General features: G+C 38.0%; 1 protein-coding gene across 2 annotated transcripts in view; it reads left to right on the forward strand.

Moving 5' to 3' along the window:
• Window positions 1–515: 515 nt before the first annotated feature.
• Window positions 516–12,479, forward strand: part of bub1ba (BUB1 mitotic checkpoint serine/threonine kinase Ba) — a 34,344-nt gene continuing 22,380 nt past the window's right edge. For both annotated transcript variants that reach the window (XM_080453775.1, XM_080453776.1), the window contains exons 1-9: window positions 516–623; window positions 3,005–3,092; window positions 4,281–4,340; window positions 5,530–5,674; window positions 6,826–7,022; window positions 8,726–8,856; window positions 10,326–10,444; window positions 12,051–12,101; window positions 12,356–12,456. In XM_080453775.1, the coding sequence (XP_080309901.1) occupies window positions 3,007–3,092; window positions 4,281–4,340; window positions 5,530–5,674; window positions 6,826–7,022; window positions 8,726–8,856; window positions 10,326–10,444; window positions 12,051–12,101; window positions 12,356–12,456 (890 nt within the window). In that variant the 5' untranslated portion in view covers window positions 516–623; window positions 3,005–3,006. The remainder of the gene's footprint in view (window positions 624–3,004; window positions 3,093–4,280; window positions 4,341–5,529; window positions 5,675–6,825; window positions 7,023–8,725; window positions 8,857–10,325; window positions 10,445–12,050; window positions 12,102–12,355; window positions 12,457–12,479) is intronic.

Consider the following 12,479-nt stretch of genomic DNA (forward strand, 5'->3'; position numbering starts at 1 on the left):
ATTAGTTTTAGTCTTTGATTGATTGATTGAATTAATTAATTAAACAAACAATTAAACAAACAATTAATAAAACACAGTGAAGTAGGCCTACAGTTCAATACAAGGTCTGTTAAGAGGATTTTAAACCCAAGAAAGCACTATGGCTTGTTTCCATTGGGGTCCTATATACTCAATTCATCGAAAACGCTTTAGTTAGCTTTAGTTCTATAGATTTAGTTTAGCTTTAGTTTTTAAAAAAAAATTGTAATATGGGGTAGTCAAAAAGAGATGAAAACATCTCAGAAAAACAGCAGATTTACAAGCTCACATTTAGTGAGATTGTAGATCTGCTATTTTCCCCAGTTCTTCAGAAAAAAAGTACTGACAGAATATAGTGACTTTGAGTATCTAGAAAAGTGCTATATAAATCGTATGTATTATTATTATTATTATCAGAGCGTAATGGAGGGTCAAACCAGATGTGACGTCATTACGTTACGTCTCTTCTCTACTTATCACGCAGACTACGCACACACGTCAAGACGTCAGTTCAAACGTTTGGTGGCAGCGGTTTGTTTGTTAACGTTTACAGAGAGGTTTGAACGACGAAAACATTGAATAAAACAACATTCCAGCTCCAAACGGTAAGAGAGATAACATAATAACGTTGTTATTTATCATATCCGTGGGTTTGTTTAACAGTGTTCAACCTGGCGTTGGTGTTTTGGCCATGGACATTTTGGGTGTGTTTTGCTTAATAATAGCAGATCTACAAGCTCACAACGCGTTGCATCGCAACGCGTAGATTTGCTATAGTTGTTGATATGCAATTCAGTAAAATTAATTTCTTTGTTGAATCTCTCCCAAGAGTTGAAAAATGGAACTGTTAATTTGAATAAAGATGTTATTTTTGTGAATCAGATTTGAACAACGTTCCTAGGTGTGTTGAAACGTGATTAAAATGTGATTTGTAAAGATGTGTGTCGGTTGTTTGGACTTGGATCAAGTCTGTCATAGATGTATTTGATCGAGTCTTGACTTTTACTTTCGTATCTATGATAGTCTTGGTCTCAATCCCCCCAATAGTCACTGAACATCCGCGCGAAAAGCCCGTACATCTCCTCACATGTTCAAAACAATCATATTAAGTATCTAACCGGTAGCCACGGATGTTAACTAGACATTCGGGACATTTGTTGTTCACTGTATTAGTCTGTATTTTGCAATAGATCTGTTTTAATCCCGTCTGTGTCGGATTCTGTCAGAAGTTCCCTGTATTCCTCAAAGGGTGGTGGTGACGGGGCGCATCAGGTTAAAGCCGGCATTACACTCAATGTAAACTGGAAGTAAGCTAGGTGAAAAATGGCGTTCAGGCACAGACGGGATTAAAACACATATCTATTGAAAACTATGGACTAATACATTGCACACAGACTCCGAATTCCGAGCTAACATCCGTGGCTACCGTTTAAGCACCTTATATTTTGCGTATGTACATGTTTGGAGAAATGCAGACTTTACGGGTGAACGTGCAGGGCATTCTGGGGGGTAAAGCCCAAGACTATCATAGATATGCAAATGTGAAAATCGATAAAATACATCTATGATGGTCTTGATCCAAGGCTAGTCTAGACACTGAAGCCGACGGCGTCGCTTGCCGAACATATAATAATAATAATAATGATAATTGGAAAACTATCTAAGTAATGTGATTAGTATACATGATTAGAACATGGTTGAACATTTGACAGTTAAAGGAGTTGTTCACCAAAAAAAAATGAAATATTTTCTATCAATTACACACCCAATGAAGCCTTGAATTAACAGATTTTTTTAGTTTTTGTCGCATTTCTGAGACAATCATTTCATGACCGGCTTAAATGCAGTTTAATTGAGTTTCCTGCTAGAGACTCTGCCGGTCATCAAATTACTGGCTCACCAAAGAGACAAAAACAAAAACATCTCCATAAATTCAAGGCTTCATGGGGCGTATAATTGATAGAAAATCTGTATTTTTTTCGGTGAACTATTCCTAAGGTCTATTTCTAGAATTGCTACAAAACCTGTATAGCCAGTCATTTTGCGCATACACAAGAAGCTGAAGGGCATGTTTCAAATATTGTATTTTTTTGGGGACAAAATAACACATTTTACATCGAGGTGCCCACTCTTCCGTGCCCTCACTTCTTGTACGGTAGTACCATTTCAAAGTGCTTTCTGACTTTACTTTGCTTATTTCCATTTCTTGAGACTTTATATTTCTACACCAGTGCATCTGAGAGGCAAATGTTGTAGTTTTTACTCCACAGTGCATTTTGACAGCTTTAGTTACCGTACTTTGCATATTTTGATTATTAATAATTCAAATTATGAAATGTTTTTCTTTTTTAGAAAAAAGACGATCTACAAGCTCACACAACACCACGATGCGTTAATGTGAACTTGTAGATCAGCAATTTATTTATACTTATTTATACTTAAGTAAAAAACTAAAGAACGTAATACTACACCACTGTGAGTGACTAGAATTAAAATTCTATTGTCTTTTTTTATGTCCAATGTACTTGTATTTAAGTTAATAAAGTTAACATAAGTATAACTAAATGCATTTGAAGTTAAATACAAAATTTAACTTTTTCAGTATTCCAATTGAAAACTGGCCAAAAACAAAAAACAGGATTCCAATGCAAAAATAACAGATCTACAAGCTCAAAACTCGTCGCTTTTTGAGCTTGTAGATCGGCTATTTTTGCTACTTTTGTGTGACATAGAATTGGCCCGACAGTATATGCAATGTGTGGCCCTCTGGAGTGAGTGTGGAAATATAGTGGTCCTCCCCATCATCAAAGTTGCCCACCCCTGTTGTAGACTGATGATAGGTTCTTGGTTTACCTATGATCCTAGATTACTATCTCTATGCATTTGATGTAATTCCCTCGTGTTTACCTTGCTTACTGTAAATGGCTCTGAATTAAGAGTGTCTGCTTAAATAATGCCTGAATTGTACATTGTGCTCTTCTACTAGCCATGGCTGAAGGAGAGCAGAGGTATAATCCATCTGGATTGGACCTCCCAGGTGGATCAACATCAGCTGACATCCAGCAGCAAAGAGAGTATGTATACATCTGTGATTCTCTGCCTTTTTTTGTTAATTTCAGGGACCACCATTTTGAGATGCATTTAGACCACGGACCCCCATTAGATTCCATTCTCTGGGACCCTAATCTACACTGTAGAATTACCAGTGTTAATTTAACTCTGAGCGCGTGCAAATGGAACCAAATTGACCCGTAAGGGTCCATTTGGTCCCATTTGAGTTATACGTTATAGACCCATAGGGGTCCATTTGGTTCCATTTGAGTTATATGTTATAGAACCGTAAGGTTCTATAACATATTGTTGCGAACCAGTTGTTTACACTTGACTAAAGATTAGTTTTATGTACCAATAACTAAAATACACATATATCATATCTGAACATTTTTCTACGTAGAAACGATTGGAGATTATGACTATTAGTTGCGACTATCTCAAATAATTGCAATTAGGTGACTATGTAATAATTGTGACAGGCCTACACATACTGTACGAGGTTTCCCCCCCGACAGTGATATCATAGATTTGTCCTAGACACCTGACTGTTCTAGATGGCTGATGTCACAGGCTGACACCAGTGTTGATTTTGACAGCAAATTTGTGTTTAGTTTTTGTACATAGTCTTTTGAATACAATTCTGTTTAGTTTTAGTCATATTTTTGTCATCTGAAAAGTTTTAGTTTTAGTCTAGTTTAAATATCATACGATTTTAGTCGACTAAATCTGCAGTTGTTTTTGTCGACAAAAAGTTATTTTGGCAGTGCCTCGATGGCGTCATAATGGCTGATTTTACACTTGGTTACATTCTGAAAATAGCCGATCTGCAAGCTCACAACGCGTCGCAGCGCGACGCGTTGTGAGCTTGTAGATCTGCTATTTTCAGAATGCAACACCCCAAGCGCAACCAAACATAAAATGACTTCTAGTTCTACTGAATGTCTTCTCCACTAGTACCTCCTTAACAATTCAGTCTAGTTTTTATTTGCTCACGAAATTGTCAGTATATTTAGTTTTTTAGTCATCATAACTTAGTTTTTATTTCGTTTTTATTTCGTTTTCCTCAGTGAAAAAAGGTAGACGTCGACGAACATTTTTCGTCACAGTTTTAGTCGACGAAATCAACACTGGCTGACATCCTGAGAATAGGATTACTGGACAACACTGGTTCAACAAATTGATTGAATGTCTTTCTTCATTTCCTTCAGATTGTTTGAAGCACAACTCCGTGCGCAGACTGGAGACGCGCTGCTGGATGTCTGGGACAGGTGAGACTAATATCCATCAATACGCCATTCATTAACTCTTTCACTGTCAGACTTATTTCTGGCTGCGTGCCTCCCACTGCCAGCGTTTTTTCCCCCCGATTTTCTTACCTTTTTTGAAGAAGTCACAGAATATTTATATCTCCAGTATGATCTATCCCCTGATAGTTGGTAATCACTGGGTGTTTCACTGTGCATCCGTGAAAAAAGAAAAAGTTGCGGTGCGAGGCGTTGTGAGCATGTAGATCTGCTATTTTTGGCTAAAATTCCCCTCAGAATAGGGACGCTAGGGTTCATTATCCTATCACACAAAGATTTGGCGGCCCCCCCTGTAGTAACTCTGAGGACCCGAACCCCTAGGGGTCCTCGGACCCCCTGTTGAAGATCCCTGGTCTTATAGAAACAGCCCGCACTCACAAGGTGAATTTGTCTTTGAAGTTTTGAATTGACCACAGCAGCAGCAGTCATGACAAAACGCTACTCAGGCCTTCATCAGCCTTTGATTAATTACACGGTCTAATCGACCAAATATAGATACCGATACTAATAGACGTTTCCAGTAGGCTTTACCGTACACCTGTTATACAGTAACTGTGATTCTGTGTGCAGATTAGAATGATGCAGAATTCTAATAAACAGTGCATTCTTAGTTCAAACAATGTGAATCAGCTGGCTTCAATCATGATCACAAAAGGCTTTTTCGGCGTCACGTTCAAACATAAATATGATCAGATAAAATAAAACCAATACATTATTTTGATATCGGTTCGATACTGACATTGCATTTTTAAGGCTGGCATTGCCGATGCTGATATGATGACTGATTCATTTTGCATTCCTATTAATATATATTTTTTTAATTATTCATCACTACACAATATGCTCATTGATACACTTTAAAAAAATATATATTATTCATCACAATGTTGTTGCTGTTAGGCAGAAACCTTGTATCTCCATATTTAAACTTTTTTGTTTTCTTTGGTGTGGAAATTAAGCCCTAATATATTACGGTGACACACAAAAAGTAGCAAAAATAGACTATCTACAAGCTCACCATGCGAACAATATGAAACATTTTCAACATGAAAACAATTCTGGACGATTATCTCAAATAATTGCGGTTAGGTGATTATGTAATAATAGTGACGTGTGTGTGTGTGTGTGTGTGTGTGTGTGTGTTCCCATTCAGGTACATCAAATGGGCGTGGCAAGTGTTCCCACAGGGCGGAAAGGGCAGTAAAGTCAATGAGCTGCTAGAGAGAGCCGTCATCGAGTTCGCCAACCAACACAACTACAACAACGATACTCGCTACGTCAACCTCTGGATTCAGCTGGTCAGTGGTGGAAGAAGTACTCAGATATTTTACTTAAGTAAAAGTACCAATACCACAATATAAACATTCTTTGTTACAAGTAAAAGGCCTGTGCTCAAAATGTTACTTGAGTAAAAGTACAAAAGTATTGGCATCAAAAAGTATTAGAATGTTTGAAAATAGCAGATCTGTAGATCGACTATTTTCAAATAGCCTATGTATAAAATAGGGATAAAGTGGTTAATGTATGTTTCATAATATCATACTTTATACTTGAAAAGTAACTACTAATTAAAGTTTTCAAATAATTGTAGTGGAGTAAAAGTACAATATTTGCCTCTGAGATGTAGTGGAGTAGAAGTAAAAGTATTGGAAATTTGAAATACTGAAGTAAAGTACAAATACTTCAAAAGTTTACTTAAGTACAGTACTTAAGTAAATGTACTTAGTTACTTTCCACCACTGCAACTGGTAAAATGACACACCGTTCACCAAGCCTCGTCTAGGCTTTTCAGACGCTTTTTCTTTTTTTTGTCAACCCCTATGAGCTTGTTGCAGTGAGCAACGCGGTTTTTTATATATATACACACACACACACACACACACACACACACACACACACACACACACACACACACACACACACACACACACACACATATTAAAGCGAACATTTTTAACTCAAATCTTTGCTTCTGGGGATTCTACAAATGTCTTCTAAATCTTAACAGTTTTATTGAAAAAAACGTATGTTGCTGTAATATCAGTGGTTCTCAAACTTTTTTCATGTCAAGGACCCCCCAAAATTATATGCATTTGGCCGCAGACCCCCGTCTCAAAATGTTTTGTTCCAGAGACCCCCCCCCCCCCAGAAGCAAAGGTTTGAGTTACAAAAGTTTGCTTTAAAAAATACATACATTCAAAGATATGCACAAATGTTCAAGATTTTTCAAAAATAACAGATCTACAAGCATAGCGCGGCACTCGGTGCCACGCTATGAGCTTGTAGATCTACTATGTTTGAATAGTCAAAGAAATCTTGAAATGACACAGATGCTCTCCCGGATTGAATGGAAGTTTTAATTTAGGTTTGGTCGGTGAAAGAATTTTTTTTCGTCATAGTTTTTAGTCGAGGAAATGAACTCTGGTGGTGTTTTTTTCTTGTCCCCCAGGCCCAGCAGAGTGCGTCCCCGGGGGACATGTACAGCTACATGCAGGCGGAGGGCATCGGCGTGTCCAACGCCGACCTCTACCTGTCCTGGGCCAAGTGCCTGCAGTCCCAGGGGGACCACCAGATGGCGCTGCGTCTCGTCCAGCAGGGACTGGCCTCCAACGCCCAGCCTGCAGACCAACTCCTCCACTACCAAAGGTACCAGAAACCTTGTATCTCCATTATTTTAGCTTTATATGCAGTGGTGGAAAAAGTACTCAAATTCTTTACTCAAGTAAAAGTACCAATACTGCAATATAGAAATACTCTGTTACAAGTAGAAGTCCAGAATTAAAAATGTACTTGAGTAAAAGTACAAAAGTATTGGCATCAAAATGTACTTAAAGCACCAAAAGTAAAAGTACTAAATATTTGAAAATAGCTGATCTACAAGCTCACATATGCAACGCGTTGTGAGCTTGTAGATCTGCTATTTTCAAATAGTCTATGTATAAAATAGGGCTAAAGTGATTTATGTGTTTCCTAATATCATAATTTATATCTGAACTGTAACTAGTTACTAAAGTTTTCTAATAATTGTAGTGGAGTAAAAGTACAATATTTGCCTCTGAGATGTAGTGGAGTAAAAGTACTGAAAATGGGAAATACTCCAGTAAAGTGAACATTCCTCAAAAGTGTACTTAAGTACAGTACTTGAGTAAATGTACTTTGTTACTTTCCACCACTGGATGTATGTAAATTAATACGGTACCATGTCATACTACGTTTGTTACACAGAGGAAGCAATAATAGCCGATCTGCAGGCTCACAACGTGTCGCATCATGATGTGTTGTGAGCTTGTAGATCGGCTAGTTTTGCTAGTTTCTTTTTTAACACTTTACCTGCCAATCACGAGTATAACCGTTGATGAAAAATACACCCGTTTACTGCCATCAACGAGTATAACAGTTTTTGTTTTTTTTTTGTTTTTTTTTTTCAATTTATCCACACAGAACCAGAGATATCACGATCCAAAGATTTCTAGCTCCATTCACTCCTTGGTTAACTTATTACTTTAAAATCCTGTATCTCGGCTCCTGTGTAAAAAAAAATTAAACACTGGCACTGGGGGAAGTAAAATAAAAAAAACCCTCTGGCAGGGAATGTGTTAACAAAATTAAAGTGAATGTGTTTTAAGTGTCTGTAAATTTTGAACCAATGAAAAGTATTAACAGGAGCTTGTGACTAAATGATAATTACATTGGATCCATAGGAACACTTCCACTTGACTTGAGTTAAAAATGTTAACTCTTTAAGACCGGGAACGCTATGAGCTTGTAGATCTGCTATTTTTTGAAAAATCATGAAAAGTTGTGCAAATATTTGATTTATTTTCTTTTTTTTTTGGCGGACATTTGTAACTCAAATCTTTGCTTCTGGGGGGTTCCTGGAACTAAATATTTTACAAATGTTCGCTTTAAAAAAAAATATTCAAAAATAGCAGATCTACAAGCTCATAGCGCGGCACCGAGTGCCGCGCTATGAGCTTGTAGATCTGCTATTTTTGAATAGCCAAAGAAATCTAAAAATGACACACAAATGCGTTCCCGGTCTTAATGGGTTAATATATATTATATAAAAAATATTTATATATTCAAAGATATTGTGCACACATTTTTCTATGTTTCTAAAATAGCAGATCTACCAGCTCATAGCGCAGCACAAAGTGATGAGCTTGCATATCTGCTATTTTTTTATAATAGCCAAAGTATAAAATATGGCTAAAATAATGATGAATGATGCTTTCCCGGTTTCAATGGGTTAAAAAGAAAATATGCTTCATAATTTGTACTTTGGAATACGAGAGTATTCTTCACAAATGAACAGATGATTTAATAGAATGTCCTGGTTGGTTCTACAGTGTTCTGCAGCAGGGGCATCAGTCTGGCTCGGGTCCAGCCCCCCCGGAGGAGGCACCAGAAGCTCCCCTCAGCACCAGTGTGAATCGTCGCAGGAGGAGGAGAGATCTGAGCACATCGGCTTCATACACAGGTTCCCACGCTCAGGAAATTACCGGAAATATTTAGAAATGAGAAAAAACGTGATTGATTTAACCCATTGATACCTGGAACGCTTCTGTGTCACTTTAGATTTCTTTGGCTATTCAAAAATAGCAGATATACAAGCTCATAGCGCGGCACCGAGTGCCGCGCTATGAGCTTGTAGATCTGCTATTTTTGAAAAATCGAGGGGAAAAAAAAATGGGTTTTTCTTTCAAAAAATTGTTAGGATTTAGAAGACATTTCTAGAATCTTCTCAGGTCTTAATCATTTAGTTAAGTCATAGTCTTTTGAATGCAATTTCGTTTAGTTTTAGTCATATTTTAGTCATCTGCAATGTTTTGGTCTAGTTTTAGTAAATAGCATAAGATTTTAGTCGACTAAATCGACAGTTGATTTTGTCGGGGGGGAAAAAAAATATTTTGCCGGGCCTTGATGGCGCCGTAATGCCTGATTTCCACACTTGGTTGCATGCTGAAAATAGCAGATCTACAAGCTCACAACGCTTTTGCTGAAGTGACGGTCTTCCCTCACCAAATCTAACTCACAGAATTGACGTTGAGTCAACAAATCTCATCATGTCCATATACACTTTCGATGTGACAATTCACACGGTGACAAAGAACTGTACCAGGAATCATGCAAGTAATGGGAATACTTAGTGCCCCCAACAGCAAACGCGTTGTGAGCTTGTAGATCTGCTATTTTCAGAGCCAACACCCAAGCGCAACCAAACATAAAATGGCTTGTCTTTTAGTTCTACTGGATCTCTTCCCCACTAGATCCCTCCCTGACATTTTAGTCTAGTTTTTATTTGTGAAATTGTCAATATATTTCTTCCGTGATAGCTCAATGTGTCATTCCCATAGCCCAGTGTCCCTCTTCTTATGCTTCAATGTTCAACGCCAAAAACATAATTAAATCATTGATCACAATTATTTGTATGACAATGAATCGCTAAAATGTCATCAGATGGTCACAGCCCTAGATGACATCACACATATCGGAAGGAGGAGATTCTCTTATCGTCTGGCTATGAGAGACTAATATTATTAACATACAGCTCTCACAATAAATAAAAAAAAGTATTACCCTGACACAGTGGTTCTCAAACTTTTCCATGTCAAGGACCCCCAAAATGATGGCTGCAGACCCCATCAAAATATGTCTTTCCAGGGACCCCCCAGAAGCAAAGATTTGAGGCGCATGTTTCGCTTAAAAATAAAAATAAAATCTGCACAAATTTTCACGATTTTCTAAAAATAGCAGATCTACAAGCGGCACTCGGTGCTGCGCTATGAGCTTGTATATCTGCTATTTTTGAACAGCCAAAGTATAAAATATGGATAAAGGGGTTAAAAGTATAGTGACGCTTTTTGCTGGGGACCCCTGGGGGTCCCCGGACCCCACTTTGAGAACCAAAGCCCTGACAGGATGTTGTTTGTCTTACGTTCCCGTCAGGCGTCTCGTCTAGAAGCGTGAGCCCCGGCAGAACCTTCCAGACATCTGATGTGGACTCAGCCCGGCGGGCTACGGCACCAGAACCCCACAGCCTACCACAGCCAGGGAAAGTAACCAAGGTCAAGACATCTTTATTGTTACATCTTAAAAGCCTCATTATGTAACTCTTTTTTTTTTAAATGCATGTAACTCGGTCCAATCTGTATGGTAGAGTATGTTAACCCATTCAATCCGGGAACGCATCTGTGTCATTTTAGATTTCTTTGGCTATTCAAAAACAGCAGATCTACAAGCTCATAGCACGGCACCGAGTGCCGTGCTATGAGCTTGTAGATCTACTATTTTTCTAAAATCTTGAATATTTGTGCAAATCTTTGAATATATATATATATTTTTGAAAGCGAACATTTGTAAAATATTTTGTTCCAGGGACCTCCAGAAGCAAAGATTGGAGTTACAAATGTTCGCTTCATAAAATATATATTCAAAGAGTCGCACACATTTTCACGATTTTCAAATATATATCGAGCTTGTATATCTGCTATTTTTGAATAGCCGTAGAAATCTAAAAATGACACACGTGCTGCGTTCCCGGTCTTACTGGGTTAATACAATATAACCAGTGATTGACACTAACGGCTGCCCGTGGCAAGTAGATAAAACGTTCGGGCAAGTGGAGTTTCCTTTCAGGATGCCCAACGGGCAAGTGCATTCCGTCTTCATTAAATATTGTCTATTTATGAAGAACCTTTTCATAATCTTCATCATAATTTACCTTTTAACAACTAGCAGTTGCACTCATTCTGTTCTGACTGTCGCAACTCTGCAGTTATCAATTGGATTTATCATCAATTTGTTCTACAAGCATAACTTCTGCCTATCATTTTATAATGGACGATTAACTTTTTGGGCAAGTAGAACATGACCTGTGCTTGCCCGACGGGCCAGTGCCTCTGAGACCTTAGTGTCAATACAATTGGGTTGGTTGACTCTTTGTATTTTGTCTCCAGTGTGCTCTTCTATTGAGACATTTAGATAGTGTCAAAAGGTCATGTCTCACCTAGACACAGGATCTGACATGAATTTTGACCTGATGGTCAAGATTAAATTTATCCCCTTAGCAAGCAGGCAGGCTCTATTAGCTCAATGGTAAAAATGTCAGCACTTGTTTAGTGAACCGGGGTAGAAGAGGAACGTTTCATGGTGCCGCTATTAGGCCCTGACCGATGCAAAGAGCCGAGTGTCAAGTTAGGACACTTGTCCACATTGAAAGCGTCAAATATTCTATTATATACGGCTGCACCGCAATTGTTCATTCACAATTTGAATCATAACACATCACACACACACACACACACACACACGCTGGGACTGAGGGAAGACATCTGAAGATCCGAAAAGTTTACCTTGGTCTGATGGACCATCAGTCGGTCGACCTCCCTGTTAACCCATTAAGACCTGAGGCGATTCTTAAAAATGTTTTCTAAATCCTAACGTTTTTTTGGAAAAAACAAAAAAACAAATATTCAAGATTTTTCTAAAATATCAGATCTGATATTTTTGAATAGCAAAAGAAATCCAAAGTGACGCGTTCCAGGTCTTAATGGGTTAACCATTAGCACAAATATGTCATCATATAATGAATAATAATTCAAAAGGATGAGCCTCACTCTTGACAGTTTAGTTTAAACGTACTTTCCCGTTGTGTTTTGTCGTTATGAGCAGACTGGTAATACGCTGGCCATTCCAACCAGTGTTCCCAGGCACCTCCCACAGGTACGTAGACCAAGGTTATTATAGTTTTGAGCTTTTGATTCCTCTTTTATTTTCATTTTGTTTTTGATTAGTTTTTAATATGAGTTTGCTAGTGTTGTTTATTTTGTATTTTTGGAAAAGGCTTAGTTTTTCATACATTTTTGTGTTGGCTTTATTTAAACCCCATGTTGAAAGACATAGGACAGTGAGGTTTAAATCAATGCCTTTATGTAGGACAGTGAGGTTTTAAATAAATATGGTGTTGATGTTTCCAGGCGTCCAGATCAGAGAGCAGTGAGATGGAGGAACAGCTGTCCGTCCCCTTTACTGTCTATGAAGACATGCAAGACGAGTCTACACACACGCAACCTACTGGGTAACACACACACACACACACAC

Source organism: Gymnoscopelus braueri, assembly GCF_963280865.1.
Source record: "Gymnoscopelus braueri genome assembly, chromosome: 16".
NCBI classification, from domain to species: domain Eukaryota; kingdom Metazoa; phylum Chordata; class Actinopteri; order Myctophiformes; family Myctophidae; genus Gymnoscopelus; species Gymnoscopelus braueri.